This window comes from Nuphar pumila, chromosome 13 (assembly GCF_984573655.1).
Source record: "Nuphar pumila chromosome 13, dmNupPumi1.hap1.1, whole genome shotgun sequence".
Lineage (NCBI taxonomy): Eukaryota > Viridiplantae > Streptophyta > Magnoliopsida > Nymphaeales > Nymphaeaceae > Nuphar > Nuphar pumila.
In genome coordinates this window covers 5645354-5664236 of record NC_143261.1, presented here as the reverse complement: position 1 = coordinate 5664236, position 18883 = coordinate 5645354, and the positions used below count along the sequence as shown (strand labels likewise).

The following is an 18883-nucleotide window of genomic DNA, read 5'->3' as shown; positions in this document are numbered from 1 at the left end:
ATGAAACTCAAGCTGACTAAGGGTCCACTCATGTTCAATTGCTAGGCCAAGTATAATACGAATAGTTCCCATTTTCACCACTGGGTTGAATGTCTTATCATAATCTTGACCACATTTTTGAGTGAAACCTTTGGCAGCAAGACGTGCCTTGTACTGTTTAATGCTATCATCCAGGTTATATTTAATCTTATATACCCATTTTAAACCAACATTTTTATCTGGAGGGCGACCAACTATCTCCCATGTTTGACACTCATGAAGTGCCTTGATCTCCTCATTCATCGCTTCAATTCATTTGTTGGATTGAATGGCTTGACACAAACCAAGTGGTTCTTCGTGTTTTTCAATCTTGGGTAGAAAAATCTGAAAATCCATAGAAACGTTATAATAACTAACCCATTTTTCAACTGGGTGCCTTATTCTGCCTGATCTTCTTGGTGCCTCTCTATTATTAGACAATGCCATGTGTTCTATAGCAGGAACATTTGTTTGCTCTCTGGGTCTTCTGGTATAGGGATTTCCTTTGTATCTCAGACATTCTGTTTGTGATGCCTCATCTGAAACCATCTCACCATGTATGCTTTCGGGAGTCGAAGTAGTATGTTCTGTAGCATGTGAAATAAGTTTAGCACTGAGCCATGGATCATACCAATTAGCAACTACGTCAATATATTTACAATTGTGGTCTGCTTTATTTCCTAGAAAACTATTTTTATAAAAAACAATATTTTTGGAGATTCTAATCTTCTTATTGGCAGGATCATAGCACTTGTAACACTTGTGTTCATCTGCATAACCTACAAATTGGCATATAGAGACTTTGTCCTGAAATTTAGTTCTCATGGATTTATCGATGTATACATAACATGTGCATCCAAAAACTCGTAACTCATCATAATCAGGATGTACACCACTGATTTTCAAGAATAGGCATAGGAAGACGATTTTGTTAAATTATGTATATAAATATATATATACATATACTTATATATATACATTCGTATATATACGTATATATGTATATATACATAATATATTTTTTTTGTTTTGTATAAACCAAAAACCCGATAGGGGTGTTTTGGTAATTCCACTTATACCTTTTCTTTTTTTTCTTTTTTCTTTCTTTTTCCCCTTTTTCTTTTTCTTTTTTACTTTTTCAGTTTCTACTTTTTAGGACCATAAGGGGCCCCACCTATCTAGTCGTTGGGGCCCCAACAGTCATATTTATGACCGTTGGGGCTCCCAACGGCTAGAAGGGAGCCCCCTTTATGGTCCTCCTTTATGCTCTCCTCCTCTATATATAGAGGAGGCTCCCCCTTGTAAATGTATTGGGTTTTCACCCTTCTTTTCCTTTCTTCAATAATATCCAACTTATGACTTTAAGTCATTTTCTACTTTTGAGAGTTTTGTGTGTGCACTTTTAGTGCTTGTGTTCTTGGCTCTTGTGGTCACTCTTAAAGAGTGCCTTTCGCTCTGTTGGTGCTTCCGCCTCTTTTTATTACATGGTATCAGAGCAAGGTTGGTGATTGGGCTTCTCTTTTGTTATCTTGTAACGCGTGCTTCTCAAAGTTTTTTGAAGAAAGGAAGGATATTTGGTGCCGATGGAACGTGACTCTAAAGTGGAGCTTTCTTTTAAGCTAAATGGGTCCAACTATCTCATGTGGGCCTACGCTATGGAAAATCATTTAAGAGGTAAGAAACTTTGGGGTTTTGTTATGGGAACTACTCCCGAACCCTCTCTTGTTCTCACTAAAATCGAAAATGAGGTTGAAAAAGCTTTAGATGGCGATGAGCGCATCAAAGCTATCAATGATCATCAATCCAAAGTTGAGGATTGAGAAAGTAACCATGCCAAAATTTTGGCATGGTTTATGAACAATGTTGACCTTAAAAATTGTGCTAATATTGCCAAATTTAGAAGGGCCAATGAGGCTTGGTTTTTCCTTAAGGGTATGTATACCCAAAAGGATCTTGCTCGACAAATTTTTTGTCAAGAAAAAATCCGTTCCACCAAACAAATGGATATGAGTGTCCGGGACTATTTTAGCTCTCTAACCCCTCTTTGGGATGAACTTGCTCTTCTTGAGCCCAAATGGGTAGCTCCGCAAGATATTGAGTTAAGAAGGGAACAAATTGAAAATGAGCATTTTTTTCTATTTCTTCATGGACTTCGCCTGGAATTTGAACAAGTTAGGGCATCTCTTCTCCATAGAAGCAAAGCCCTACCTATTGAAGATGCCCTTGCCGAAATATGCCAAGAAGAAACTCGACTTGGCTTAAGCATTAAGAGTGATGAAGTTTTGGCCGTCACTAGGCCCGAATCGAATGTTAAAGCCTATAGACCTCCCACTTTAACAAAAATAGTAATGGGCCTAGAAAGGGTATAATATGCCATTATTGTAATGAACCGGGACACATTAGACCGGTTTGTCCAAAACTTAAAGGAAAAGTAGCCGCGGTTGGAGAAAATTCTCCAAAGGAAGAAAGTGTCAAAGAGGGAGATATCAAAGAAACTCTTAATCATATCTCCGAAGTTCTCCAACATCTTCTCAAGACTTCTCCTTCAACATCCGGAGCCGCCATCGCCTACTCTTCATCACCTCCAGGTATGTGGATACTAGACTCTGGTGCTTCTTTTCATATGACATCTCATAAAAACTCTCTTTCAAATGTTTTTTCCGAACCCATATCCTCCTATGTTTCAACGACCGATGGAACATCATTGAAAATTGAAAGTATTGGAACACTTGACTTTAAAAATTCTCAAAATTTTTTCGTTCCTAAACTAAGAATCGTTCCAAAAATTAATTTAAATCTTTTGTCCGTTTCCCAAATCACCGATCATGGATGCCAAGTCTCTTTCTCACCTAAAGATTGCACCGTGCAAGATCTCCAGTCAGGGAAGCTGATTGGGCAAGGCCATAGAAGGGGTGATCTCTATTTTATGGACTTTTTGACGCTTCCATCTAAGTCATCTTGCAATCTTGTAAAAGACAAAAGTATTGGAATTTGGCATGAGAGACTTGGCCATCCAAATTTTGTAAAAATGTCTCTTTTTCCGTTTTTGAACAATACTTGTAAAGAAAATTACATTACTTGCAAAGATTGCATTTTTGGGAAATCTAAAGCTACTTCATTTCCTCAAAGAAGTTACTTTACCACTCGGCCATTTGAACTTGTTCATTCCGATGTGTGGGGACCTTCCCCTATTTTGTCTAAAGGAGTTTTTTTGTATTATGTGGTCTTTATTGATGACTTCACTCGATTTACGTGGATATACTTCCTAAGTCGCAAATCTGAAGTCTTCTCCTTCTTTAAAGAATTTCAGGCAATGGTTAAAAATCAATTTTTGGTAAATCTATCTATTCTTAGGTCCGATTCGGGAGGAGAATATATGTCCAATGATTTTCAAAGCTATTTAAAAGAAAATGGAATTTGTCATCAACGTTCTTGTCTCAACACTCCGCAACAAAATGGTCTTGCGGAAAGAAAGCATAGGCACATAATAGAAACTACAAGAACGTTATTGATTTCAAAAAATATCCCAAAATCCTTTTGGGCCGAAGCGGTTCTAACCTCAACATATCTCATCAATAGAACCCCTTCATCCTCTTTGAAAAATCTTTCTCCATTTGAAAAACTTTATAATCTGTCTCCCGATTATAAAAGATTAAGAATTTTTGGATGTAAATGCTTTGTTCTAACTCGCAAAAATGATAAACTTTCTCCTAGGGCTATTGAATGTATTTTCTTGGGATATGGCGAAAAACAAAAAGGATATCGATGTTTTGACATACTTAAGAACAAACTTTATATCTCAAAAGATGTCACATTACTCGAAGAAGAAAATGTTTTTTCGCACCAACCAAATGAAAATATTGACTAATCCTTTTTATTTGACTTGTTACCTCAAGAAAACATCATAGATGATCATGTTGATCCTAGTGAATCTCTTAATGAAGATCTTTTTGAACATCCAAATAAAGATCAAAACTTAGAAGAAAATGCTTCAAGACAAATACAAGTCTACTCTAGAAGGAATGAAAGAAATCTTCTTTGTGCCCTTGAAAAATTCTCTCAAAGTGAGTCGATTGAAGAGACCTCTCAAAGAAGATCAAATCTCATTTCCAAGATACCAAATAGATTTGTTTCTTATGACTCTTTTTCTCCTAACTTTCGAGCATGGCTACTTGCTCTTCACTCCTTTCATGAACCATCTCATTACAATGATGCTAAACAAATTGCTTATTGAAATGAAGCTATGAAACTTGAATTTAATGCTCTTAAAAGAGCGCAAACTTGGGAAATCATTGATCCACCCAATGGCAAGAAACCCATTGGATGTAGATGGGTTTTTAGGGTAAAAACTAAGAGTGATGGTTCATTAGAAAGATATAAGGCTAGGTTGATAGCCAAAGGATATGCCCAAGAGTATGGGGTAGATTATGATGAAACTTTTGCCCCAGAGCTCTTATTGCTATAGCCTCAGTTAAAAAATGGCCAATCTTTCAACTTGATGTCAAAAATGCCTTTTTGAATGGTAATTTAAATGAAGAAGTTTATATGGAATCGCCTCCAGGTATGAATTTAAATGAAAAAATTTTGAAATTAAAAAAGGCCTTATATGGACTTAAGCAAGCTCCTAAAGCTTGGTATGACAGGTTTCGTAATGTATTAATCAATTTAGGTTTTTCTTCTTGCTATACACACTGCTCTTTTTGTTAAAAGGACAGGTGACTCCATTATTATGCTTCTGCTGTATGTTGATGATATGATCATCAATGTGAATGACAAAAAGGGAGTAAATGATGTTAAGTCTATGTTAAAAGAAACTTTTGATATGTCTGATCTTGGTTATTTGAGATATTTTTTAGGGATTGAAGTGGCTTATTCTGCTCGAGGATACATCTTGTCTCAAATCCAATTAGCTGCAGAAATCTGTACCAAATCAGGAATATCTGATGAAAAGAAAGTTGAGACTCTCGAAGTTATCAATTCAAAACTAAGACTTGAAGATTGAGTTTTCTTGAAGATCCAACCCCCTACCGTCAATTAATCAGATCTCTCACCTATCTATCCATCACACATCCAGACATAGCTCATGTGCTTCATGCAGCGAGCCAGTTTCAGAATGCACCTACTTCGGTTCTTATGGCGGCCGTAATGAGAATTGTGCGATACATCAAAGATACGATCTCCAATGGACTCTTCTTATCCTCTTCCTCATATCTTGAATTGACTGCTTTTATTGATGCTGACTGGGGAGGAAATCCCAATGATCTTATCTCAATTACGGGTCTTTGCATTTTTTTAGGTGAATCTCTCATCTCGTCGAGATCCAAGAAGCAGCAGAAGGTCTCATTATCATCCACTGAAGCTGAATATCGGGCTATGGCGGTGACGACTATGGAAATTGTGTGGCTCAGAAGTCTCCTTGGTGACATGGGTGTTTCCATTTCCACTCCCACCAAGCTCTGTTGTGATAACAAAAGTGCGATATACATTGCCAGCAATCACACATTTCATGAGCGGACCAAGCATATCGAAATGGATTGCCATTATGTTCGAGACGAATATCTCAAAGGGACCATCACATTACCATATGTCACTTCAGAGTATCAACTGATTGACTTCTTCACCAAGGCGCTCCCAACTCCACGATTCATGTTTCTTCTTGGCAAACTTTCGGTCTTCTCCCCGTAAAGTTTGAGGGGGCATGTTAAATTATGTAGATATAAATATATATATATATATACATATACTTATATATGTACATTCGTATATATATAAGTATATATACGTATATATGTATATATACATAATATATTTTTTCTGTTTTGTATAAACTAAAAACCCGATAGGGGTGTTTTGGTAATTCCACTTGTACCTTTTCTTTTTTTTCTTTTTTCTTTCTTTTTCCCCTTTTTCTTTTTCCTTTTTACTTTTTCAGTTTCTACTTTTTAGGACCATAAGGGGCCCCAACAGTCATATTTATGACCGTTGGGGTTCCCAACGACTAGAAGGGAGCCCCTTTTATGGTCCTCCTTTATGCTCTCCTCCTCTATATATAGAGGAGGCTCCCCCTTGTAAATGTATTCGGTTTTCACCCTTCTTTTCCTTTCTTCAATAATATCCAACTTATGACTTTAAGTTATTTTCTACTTTTGAGAGTTTTGTGTGTGCACTTTTAGTGCTTGTGTTCTTGGCTCTTGTGGTCACTCTTAAAGAGTGCCTTTCGCTCTATTAGTGCTTCCACCTCTTTTCATTACAGATTTATCATATGAGTAGCAGTATTAAGAGCTTCTGTCCAAAGATTGATAGGCAAGTTACAACCATGCATATACTCATTGCACTTTCCACATTATGTCTATGCTTACGTTCGACAATTTCATTTTGTTGTGGAGTGTACGGACAAAAAACTCTATGATGTATCCTATTATCTTGGAGGAAATCTAAAAATTCTTTGGAGGAATACTCACCACCTCCATGATATTGGAGAATTTGAATATTTTGGGAGAATTGTGTTTTAACGTAGACATGAAAGTGACGAAAAATAAGTAAAACTTCTAATTTATGTTTCATAAAGAATATCCAGGTAAAGCAAGCGAACTTGTCAATAAAAGATACATAGTATTTACTTCCAGAAGAGGAAGGATTGGGGGCTGGGCCCCAAACATCTGGACATATTATTTCAAAAGGCTTGGAAGCTCTTTTATTTATTTGATGAAAAGGAAGTATATGACTTTTGCAGACCTGACAACTGGGACACATTTTGTCCTTCAATCATGAAGGTGAAACAGACTCTGAAAGAAAACCATTGGATACTAATTTTTCAATAAAGACTTAACTACAGTGACCAAGACGAGAATGCTAAAGATCTGACTTATTACATTTGGATATACTTATAACGCTTTTAGAGACATGATCAGACTTTGGCTTTAGGACGCTGGAGGCTGGATCTTCATTGACGAAGGAATTTGGTCTTCCACAGATGATGAAGGCATGCTGTTGATCAATTTGCAGGCAGTGGTAACTGCATCACCCCAATATGAAGCAGGAACATTGGATTGAATCATAAGGGTGCGTGTTACGTCAAGGAGATGCCTGTATTTTTGTTCAGTGACCCCATTTTGTTGAGAAGTATAGGCACATGAGGTTTGAGGTTGAATTCCATGATCCCTATAAAATTGCAATAATGATGTGGTTTTAAACTCAAAAGCATTATCAGTGCGAATAATCTGAACAACTGACTCAAACTGGGTTTTTATTTCAATGACAAATGATTTTAGAATGTTAGGAACTTCAGATCTTTCTTTTATTAAGAATACCCAAAGAAAACTTAGAAAAACCATCGACAATAACAAGATATCAATGACATTGGGTCCTGGTAGGAATCTTACTAGGGCCCCATACATCTGCATGAAGAAGTTCAAAAACCTTATGACTGGACTGACTCTGACTAGAAGGAAACGAACTCCGATGATGCTTGCTCAACTGACATGCTTCACACTGGAATGATGTAGTAGACGGAATTTGAGGAATGACACGACGAAGCTTTGACAATGAAGGATGTCCCAGACGATGATGCCATTGAACATGACTCGAGGAAGAATCGACTGCAACATAAATGTTTTCCACAGGATGATATGGATAGTAGACTCCATTTTCTTCATAGCCTCCATCAATCTTCTTCCCAATCAGCAGATCCTGAAAATGACAACACACATGATCAAATATCACTTTACAATTTAGCTCTTTTGCAAGGAAACTCACTGACAATAAACTTTGAGGAAATAAAGGAGCATGAAGGACATTTTTCAACTGTAAGGAAGAGGATACAGACACATTTCCCTGACGGATAACCGGGGAGGAACTCCCATCAGCTAATGAGACTCCCCGATGTGCAGTAATAGCCTTTAGATCTGAAAAATTTTGAGAGTTTCCACATAGATGTCTAGAAGCACCAGAGTTAATAATCCACTTACTATCATGGGGAGAAAGATGGTCTCCGATAGAGTAGGCCACACAAGCTACGCGAGAAGAGGAACTTGAAGGACGATGAGAGACCAACTCATCATATTCTGCACGGCTAAGAGTGATAGGTTCACTAGTAGAATTGGATTCATGCTTCACCTCTAGGTTTGTAGCATTAGATTTTGGAACATTTGGCTTCAAAGGAAGAAATTTAGGCCGTCCATGTTTATCCCAGCAACGATCGTTTAAATGTCCTAATTTTCCACAATAAGTACATTGGAGTTTACCTCTACCTCCCATACCTCTTCCACGACCTCTGCCTCTAACATTTATAGTATTTCCTCGTCCATAACTAGATGAAATAGCTAAAGCAGATGATTGAGATGCAGGTTGAGATTGTGGAAGATAGATGACAAGTCTACTCAATCGATTGTATGCATCAGCAAGAGTAGGAACATCCGACCCGGTCAACATTTGCACTTTAGCAACTGTGAACTCTAACGATAAGCCTGTGAGGAACCGAGCCACCATAGTCTGTTCTTGATGATCCTTCTGTCTTGAGCAACACAGAGGTCTGTGGGCATTAAGTCTCTCAAAGGCAGCCTTAACTGAAGCATAGTACTGGGCCAAGGTTTAATCACCTTGCTGTAAATTATATATCTTTTGTTCAACTTGGAGAATACGACTCACATTCGTCTCTTGAGAATATGTATATCGAAGATTATCCCACATCTGTTTAGCTGTATTATAATAAATTAGGCCATCTGCAATATGAGGTTCAATGCTATTCATGATACATGACATAACAATGCCATTATCTTCTTCCCAAGTATTATATTTCCCAGTTTTATCATTTGGCTCAGATTCCTATAAAATATGCTTTCTACGATGTCCAGATACCGACATCATAAACATCTTTGACCACCTTGCATAATTTGTTTTATTCAATTTAACAGAAGAACCAGAGAAAGGATTGACAAAGGCTTTGTATTTCCCAATAGCCTCATTTTTGTAATCAGATTTGGGAGCTTCACCCATAATGATAAAATACAAAAAAATCTCTACAATTGTTGCTGCTGCACAATACATAGATCGACGACGGTGATTTGTCTTCACCACGACACCCATATCTGTATCAGATTGGAAAAAAAAATTATGTGCCTCACACCCAGATCTATATCAGATATTTTTTTTTATAACAACGTCCGCTTCACGCTGCTGCACAACAACATAACATAGTAATGATCTGCTCCACAATACGTAGATCCATACTGCAAATCTGAAAAAAATTGATAACGTCTGCTTCGCGCTGCTGAAAAAAAAACTCTGAGAACACCTGCTCCACACTGTCATTCCACCATCACCAACACATAGGCACATATACTGCCTGTCACCCTCTTCACGACATCTGCACAACACCCATACCTACACTCACTAGATAGGGTCGACCGAAAGCCTATGGCTTCACCACGACTTGTAGATTTGATTACAGATCTAAGTCATGACTTTTGTCAGACTACAGATTTGTTATTAGATCTGTACCACCAAAAAGAAACAATGGACACCTTACCCGATCTTCTACACATGATCTACCTTCATGCGCGATCTCGAAATCATGCGATCCACCTTCACGCGGTTTGCTTCTCACGATCTATCGTCACGCGATATGGTGCAGAACCAAAGGTCACGTTCCCAAGAGCGTCGACTCTGATACCATATAGATTTGTACAATAGAGAGTGTAATAGCAAAAAAAAAATTGTTTTGCTTCGGGCCGGACCCGACCCAGACCACCGCCTCTCGTTGTCGTTTAAGACAGCGAGGCAGGCGGGAGGAGGGTTACGAACCCCACCCCCCCCCTCACCGCCTTTCCCCTCTGCTCTCTCGTCTCTCTCCCTTACCCTCTCGCTCTCTGCGATTTCTCTCTCACTCTCTCGTCCCCGACTCTCTCCCTCATCGCCCCTCTCGTTTCCCTCTGTCTCTCCGTTTCTCTTGCTCGTCCACTGTCACCGACGCAGGCGACCCCCTGACAACCCGCGGCCACCGACGGCAAGCTCCTCTCCGACGAGCTTCCTCCGACCCCCCCTGCCTCCTTTTCTCTCCTCTTCTCCCTGTCATCGACAGACTGGGGCAAAGCCCCTTCCCGTCGGTTGTTTACGACGGGGAAGGGCCGTGCGACGGGGTTTTTAGCCCCACCTGTTGTCGACAGGTCGGCAGGGGGAAAACCCTGTCGCCTGTGAGGAGGGTTCCGACAGGGGGTTTGGGGCCCCTGCCTGCCCTTTTGTCTCTACCAGGGGGGGGGGGGTCGAGACCCCTCCCTGCCTCCTGTTCCTCTAAGGAAACCGACTGGGGCCTTTGGTCCCTGTCTCGTTTCCCTGTTAAGCGAATCGACAGGGGCTTTTGGTCCTTGCGTCTCTCTCTCGTTGCTCATTTTCCTGGCAGGGGCCATCGACCCCTGCCCTTTTTTTTGTTGTTGCTATTCCAGCAGGGGCCATCGGCCCCTGCCCTTTTTGTTGTTCCAGCAGGGGCCATCGACCCTTGCCTTTGTACTTTTCCAGCAGGGGCTGATGGTCCCCTGCTTTTCTTTTTCTTTTAAGATTTCCAACAGGGGCCGAAGGCCCCTGTCTTTTTAAAAATAACCAGCGGGGGCCAATGGCCCCTGCACCTGTTCTTTTGGTGGCAAGGGTCATTTGGCCCTGCCCCATCCTTTTTACGAGTCAATTGGGACGGTTGGCCCCAACCCTATGTATCAGAGAAGTCGAGTCTTCTCCTTGCTTTTGCTTTTGTCTGGGTTGCATGTTAATGTCGCTTATTTGCAGCTACAATGGATCCCACTCGCGCTCCGCGACCCAAGCCGTCAATCGTGTATATCCGCAGACGCCAACATGCTCGTAACTCTCCAAGGTAAGGGAAGATTGCACGGAAGACTTCGATAATTGAATTAAGTTCAATTAAACTAAAAATGATCATTAAATAAATAAATAAAAATATATATATATATATATATATATACAAATATATATATTTATACAAGTATGCACTTCACTAAGGACGCAGTTTCGCGATCCTTGCCCTTTACCTTTTATCAGTCTTTACTTGCCGTCGTGCATCGCATCGAGATCTTGCGTTGCACTCCTGCTTACCGTTTTTACTTGCCGTCACACATCACGTCAAGGTTTAGTGTTGCACTTCTGCTTACCGCCTTTAGCTTGTCATCACGCTCTTGCTTTTGCATATGTGTTGGTATTGCCTTTCTATTGCAGATGACGTGCAGGTTCTTGCTCTTTGCGTATGCTTTAAAGGCATCCTCGTGGAGGATGCAAGGGGCATTTACCACTCTCTCTTTTGCGCCGAGGGTTGAGTTGGGAGCTAGCGTTACATCCTCATCTAAGGAGAGGGATACCTTGCAAGGATCCTGACTCTTCGAGTATGCAGTCCTGCAGACGAGTTTGGGTTCGAGCGAACTACTTAGCAGAGGTTATGTTGAGAAACCTGTATCCCGTCTATCGAGGCCGGTATCGAGTCATGCGAGGCATATAGATACCCCGATAGCGGATGAAATTCTAGAAAATCGCATGCATAATGTTGGCACAAGGTACTGCTGTTCAAAAAGATAAAGTAAAGTTGATAAACATTATATTTTTGTGAAACACTCCTGTCGAGGCTTCTATTGAGGAACTATACCCCCTTCATCCTAGAGTACTTGTAGTCGTGCACAACACGTCTAGTACTGCGATGATCGGATGAGACAGTCGTGCGACCTTGAATAGTGCTAAATGCACAATGCTGTAATCACATAAAATGGCCTCACATTCGCCTTCACAGGCAAGATGCTCTAGTGAGTTAAAGACCACAACATAGAATAAGCCGTTAGTTAAACAACCCCTAACACACCCATTCGTTTCTTGTTGTCTCTCAAGGGAGAGGATAAAGCGATACAAAAACTCCAATGGAAGGTTGTTAACAACCACCCTACGACCAATGATCTGACCTCCTCAGTCATTTGAGTTAGGGGAAAGGGGCTACAATAGTTAGCTCAACACTTGTGCAGAAGTTGGATGCATCCGTGGCACTGCTTTTCAGCCTCTGGGGAATCCTCTCTCGGCTAAAGCCGTCCCCTTTGGAGCGGACTCAACTAGCTATTCGGGTTATTGAAAATACATAGAATAACAGATGCCCGAACTAGTCTCAGTTGTTTCTACGTTTTACCTGCGCGTACCCGCAGGCCAGTAATATCGAAACATAAAGTATGTTCACATTGGTTGTTGGGTCGTGAGACTCGCTTGCACTACTGATTCGCTTCGCGTACCCGCATGTCAGTAATATCGAAACATAAAGTCTGTTCACATTGGTTGTTGGGTTGTGAGACTCGCTTGCACTACTGATTCGCTTGCACTACTGACTCGCTTGCACTACTTACTCGTTGCACTACCTATTCGCTTGCACTACTTATTTGCTTGTAGTACTTACGCGTTTGCACTATGTACCTGCTTGCATTGCTTACTTGTTTAACTGTATATCTGCTTTAAACGGCGTAACCTACTGAATTAAATGTACATAATTCAGTTTCCTGTAGTCTCTTTTGTGCACCTACTAGTTTTTTGCGAAACTAATCCATTCTATGGGTATATATGATGATTAGGTACACCACAGGCGATGGCGCGATAGCAAGATGACTCCAAGACTTTCTTCTTTCTGCTCTTAGCTCGCATCCTGGATGTTTGAGGTTTTGTAATGGATTTTCCTTGGGATATCCGAATTTTGTACTATTTGGAGAATTTCTTAAATGAAAGTGGTTTTTCCAAGTGTTTGCAAGTAGCATGGGTTGTGCGCTTTGGTTCTTTTAGCTAACGCGCCCAAAGTTGTCAGCTTGCCTTTCTGAAAGGTTTGCAAGTTTGAAATTTTGGGACGTTACACACAGAGAGAGAGAGAGAGAGAGAGAGAGAGAGAGAGAGAGAGAGAGAGAGAGAGAGAGAGAGAGAGAGAGAGGTTATTTTTCTTAATCTACACACCTTTGATAGGAGTTAGGGGACAAAACTATAAAAAATTATCTTAAGTGTTAGATCCCATGGATTTCTGCAAAAGTTGTATGCATCTCTTGCTACGAATGCCTCTGGGGAATTCTCTCTTGGTCACTAGCCATCCCCTTGGGAACAAACTCAGCTAATTGTCCGGGGTATCAAAATACATAAAATAACAAACCCTCGAGCAGTCTCAATTGTTTTTACTTTTTACGTTCTCCTGTGCATACTCTCAGGATAGTTAATATCGAAACAAGATTATTATGCTCATTTTGCTTATTTTGAACTGTACATCACGAAAGGAACAACATACATGTTAGTTTTACTATGAATTTTTGATATCTATGCACTTATCAGATTTTTGTAAGTCTAACCCATTTCATAGGTACAAGTGTTGATTATGTCGGTACGACAAGCGATGACACGATGGCGTAATGATATTAAAATGAGACTCTTTCCCTGATGTTTCTCTCTTGAGGACATTTTTGTAATTTGGTATAAGGGTTTCTTTGAAATTCCACTTTTCGTATAAACTTCAATTATTTAAAACCTTGTTTTGAATCTGTTTGGTTTCAATGAATGTGCATTGTCACAAATCTGTTGTGGAAAGGAAGGTTCATATGTAATGCGTCCGTTGACTTGTTATTTCAAATACCAATTTTCGCTGAACTGCCATTTTAAACTCTGAAAAAGGATCGATTACAAAGCTTTTCAAAATTTTCCTAAAAAGTTACAAGTCCGGGATTTTGGGGGCATTGCACAAATCCAGGAAGAAGTATGAGAAATGAGCCATAAAGAGATGGAAATGGGAAAAAGAGTCTCATGGGAGCCAGCAAAGTAATTGTCTCTATGTTGGTAGAGTTGGTGTCTTGGGCCAGCTCATAATTGGTCTGTTCTTAGGGTGTGACTCTTGCATTCATTTTTGTCTTTAGATTTTTATTAAACCTAACAGCGCCTTGCAAAAGAAATAAACAAATGAACATTTATAGAGCACTTGTACAACTCTATCTATTAACTCAATTTTCATTACAATTTCTAGTACAAGTCAAAATGTTGTTCTGAGAATTACAAGATTTTTCATTACACAAACTAACAGACTAATGACCTAACTGTAGACTAAGATGCTTGGCTCTGTGGTTGATATCCTCGTCGTAGTATCCTCTGAGCGTCTTTCAAAACCTTTGCTATCTCTATCAAAAAATTGTCAATCTGAAACAATAATAATCCACTAATGAGCTATAATGCCCAGTGAGCAACTAATTACAATCTCAATAATTAGGTTTTTATTATTTCATTTCATATACTATTGCATTTTGTTATTTCATTATTTCATTTTATATTTTATCTTTTTATTGTATTTTAAATTACAAATGTAGCTGACATTTTTTGTTTACTTCCCCAAATTTGTAAAAATTTTTAGGAGATTTTTCTTGTGAATAAAAGTTCCCGTGAATGAGTTCTATGACTATGATGTGAACGTCAAAGAAACTTAAGTAATTTCAATTATGTGAACAAAATCATGTTGAAAATCTGAAACTGTTTCATCTAATTGAAATCTGTTTCTGGATCACCACATTATATGGGTTGTGAAAAGCAAGATCTTTTTCTTTGATGTAATCCAGCACTTAGGCATTTAAACTTTGTGATTTGTGCCATAATGACAACTTTATGTATTTCATCTTTGGGAGGCAACTTCTCAATATTTTGTTGATGTTAACATAACATATTCAGCTGAATATTGGTAGAAACAAATGATCTGCAGTTCTTTTATATAATGCTAAGAATGGTGGGTCTCTGTACTTCAGATGAGCTTTGATTGATGAAAAACATTGTCATCACTTGATAAATGCTGTGGGTGCATCATTTGATTACTATATATTTGGTCAGCCACTTGTTAGTTAGTGAAGTCCATGCCAATAGTGGTCAAATTAGGTATTCTCATCTTCCTATTATACATTTTCAAGTGCCTTAAAACAGATTTTTTTCCCAATAACTATTTTTGCTTGTTTTTTCAGGTTTTCCTGGATTTGGATCAGAAAGAAATGAAGCAAATCCGTGCTCTATTCCAAGAGGTAAGCTCATTTACAAAAAAACAGTGAGTGATGACTACTTCCAAAGTCATCTTTCTCATTATTTTTCTTCTAAACACAAGGCCAGTTAAATTTTTGGTTTGCTTGATATGAATCATTTGACCCTACTGTCAGTGATAATCTCATGTAATTTGAAGTGCACAATTAGCTTTTCTCATCAACTAGGTCAATATAAAGTTGAATTTGATTTACAAGATTGATTAGGGGAATATGAGAGGAAGTGGATAAAGAGGTTTGTTGTTCAAATAGTCTAACAAGGTAAGGGTTACCTTGACAATATTTGATGTGTACTCTTTCAGTTAGTATGAAAGTACTTTGGACAGAGAGAGTCACATGACTTTATCTGTTGTCTTGCGTAAGCAAATGATTTTCCCATCTCTAATATGTTGTGCAACCTGACAGGGTATGTCACATGGATACAGTTGAAGATATGGGGATACAACCATTTTGATTGAAGTTTTCAATTGTGTACAAAGGGATATGGAATGACAGTCAAAATGGACTGTCCCTGTGACATAGCTGGCAATAGGGATGGCGGTAGACCGGTCTCCACCCCCTCCCCATCCCAAAATTTTTCCCTCCATCTCCATCTCAAAATAGCTGTCCCCATCTTTGTAACGCTTCGAAATTTTAGCCTAAATTTTGAGGATTTTTTTTATATATATAACAGCAGAAACAAGTAATACTATAAGGTTAAACATTTCGGAATATTATAGTGGAGAACAAACCAACACATTTATTTCATTTCATTATCAATGAATAATAACATCAGAGTTTTAATGACATGTTCTAAAAATGAAATCAAGCTGTCCGGGAACAGTAAATCCAAAATCTCTATTGAAGCCTCATCCCGCAGTCACTGATAAACTCTACTCATCACCTGAAGATTGGTAAATTTATAGTAATTAGACTACAACTGTCTAAGTAGGAAATACTGTAAATTTTCTCGAGGTATATCCTGTGTCAAGTATGTGATGTGGGTGCCGTGTATGATTTTCAGAATATACAGAAACAAGTAAAAGAAACTAAACAACAACAGTAACATGTATAAAACTTACCCGACAATTTCAACATCGGCAAAATCTAAATCTCACTGCTCCAAGTTCTAAAGCATGCTAAAAGTAAAGAGATGCATTATGAAAGAACTGTTTAATTGTGAAACTGCAAATCAGTAAGCATGCTAACCGACGCTAGCTTTCGTTGAGGAGCCCATCTGCCACCTATGTGTGAAGGCCCAATGAGCACTTGAAGAGGGTTTTTTTTTTCAACCTTGCTGCACCCAAGTCAATGGTGTAGCGCCACCTTTGGTTCAGCAGATCGCGGTAGACCTCTATGGGTCGACCGATCAACACCACAGTGGCCTGCGCCACTGTTTCCGCCTATCAAAGCATGCAACAAGCTGCCCTATTGATGATGATCAACAGGGGGTTGTGAGATAACCTACAGCAGGCCTGGAATAAGTCGACCAATAGGGTCGACCAGGTTCGCGGTCATGGGTGTAACCGAAATGAGGCTGGGGTCAAACCGACCGCTGCCCAATCACATTATATATATATATATATATATATATATATATATTTGAACGGCAAGCTGGGGTTAGGCGGACCCCTGCCCATTATACAACGATAACATGGAAATTGAACTTGCAACGTCTGAACATAATGAGACGTGTACTTGCTGACATATTTTCTATCATGTTCACATTGCAATTTTTTTTTTTGCATTTCCTGGAACAATGTCCAAATTAGAACAAAGGTTAATGTAGCATAGGGAACTACCTCTTCACTTGAGTCACGGTTTTATCAAGCACGGATTTGCAAAAATATTAATCGTGTACATACTTTCATACCTAGAAAATAACATGTTTCATTACATAATCCAGTTGCATGTTTGCAAACCATATAAGCAAATTTGTGACATCTAAATACATCTGTCCGTCCAGACCTATTTAAGGAAATTTACTATGTGCACCAAATCAGTAAGCATGACATCTAGCTTCATCCCTAAAACAAAAGATTCATATTATTCTGTATGAACCTCTTGAATATGTGTGAATGTGTTCCTTTATAACCAAAAAAAAATTTAACGTGTTTCCTATACAGTCTCCAAAATAGGTATATGCTGGAGTTACATGCTGTAACAAGTTTTTAGCATACCAGCATATGTAGATTCATCATTTGAGTATATGACTGAAAATAAATTGTAAGGGTGCCAACATATACAAATTATTTATTCGTGAGTACATGTATGTGCACATCATTAATTCTAGATTTTTTTTTCAAGAATATTGGCAGATTCATTTTACCACTTTTTTTTTTACACGTGTATACCTGATTTGAAATCAGCTATACATGAATACGCAGGTTCATGTTTGAACCATGTTTATAACTTTGCAGACCCTCACACCTTGATCCACATATCTTATATACACCATGGTTCACAACTACACTTTCCTCCATATTTTTTTTTGTATAGATCAATGTAAAGATTCTATAGGTCTGGTTTCAAAAGTTTATGTGAGGATGGAATATATGTATTTTCATACATATTCCGATGGTATGCAGTATATGAGTACACTATGGCATCATGCACAAACATAAGAATCTAATGCCCCTTACCTCTTGTTGGAGTTCTGAGCGAACAAGGCAACGCTTCTTCTTCGCGGAGCGGCACACCACCTCAGCAATGGAGTCTACACTCACTGAGAGAGAGAGAGAGAGAGAGAGAGAGAGAGAGAGAGAGAGAGAGAGAGAGAGAGAGAGAGAGAGAGAGAGAGAGAGAGAGACGTCCAATGTTTCTCTCTTCTCTACCATTTTGATTTCCCTCCCCCACGTAGTGTAGTTTTGATTTTTGAAACTCAACCCAAATCTCCAGCCCACTGTTTTAGTGGGTGCTTAATAACTTCCAAAATCGCCCCCTTTCTCCTTTGGCAAGATTTTCTCTAACTTCCCTCATTATTTGCTTTATGGTTACCCCTCTTCCATGTTCAAAATTCAAGAGGCCCCTCCACCTTCCATTAACCATTATTGAGTTTACCATTTGGGAATTCGTCCAGCCCCTTCCATGTACGCCTCCCCGAACACGTCTTTATTGGGGAAGTTGAAACGTCTTTCCCCTCCCCCCTTCAAAAAAATTATTTATTATAGTAAGTTGAAACGTCCTTAAAAAAACATCACAAGGGGATTTGCACTGACACCTCCAACCAACCACGCGGATTTGAACTGTTTACCTAAAATGTTCTAATTCATGTTTATCTTATCTTATCCAGTCGTTTCATACTAATTGCACAACCCACTCAGGATGATCCGGTACCTTTAAACCAGTCACGTAAAAATATTTATATATTCTAATTTCCATGTGAATTCACAACATAATTTCAAGGTTCATGCATTATTTTTAGGGAAATGCAAATATGATAATTTATAACATTTAAGGAATTTTCCATGCAACAATTATAAGTGCTGGGCATGCAAAAAGCATTAATGCAGAACAAGTAACAAATCTTTAACAAGCATTAGGAATGAAACATCATACACTCACCATCATGTAATGATTGAGGAAACAATTAGAATATGTATGATCTAATGCATAGCTGAAAGATGCATGCTGTAATGCATGAATCTTCTTATTATCTTTCATTTAAGTTCTCTTTTCCTTATGCATGCCCAATTAAATGCATACAACTTTAAGTTCCTTTTTTTAATTACCATTGCCCGCGACACCAAACCCGTACAATCTCTGAGGTCAAGTTAGGTTTCCAAGGTAGCTTAGCACCAGAGTTACCGGAAGCGCCTAGGCAA

The 18883-nt window shown here is 38.9% G+C and overlaps 1 protein-coding gene across 1 annotated transcript in view; it reads left to right on the top strand.

Annotated features, from left to right (window-relative positions):
* Positions 1-18883, top strand: part of CHR18 (chromatin remodeling factor18) — a 212530-nt gene that overhangs the window by 121799 nt on the left and 71848 nt on the right. Inside the window, exon 18 of the mRNA XM_089984290.1 lies at positions 15009-15065. Coding sequence (XP_089840416.1) covers positions 15009-15065 — 57 coding nt within the window. The remainder of the gene's footprint in view (positions 1-15008; positions 15066-18883) is intronic.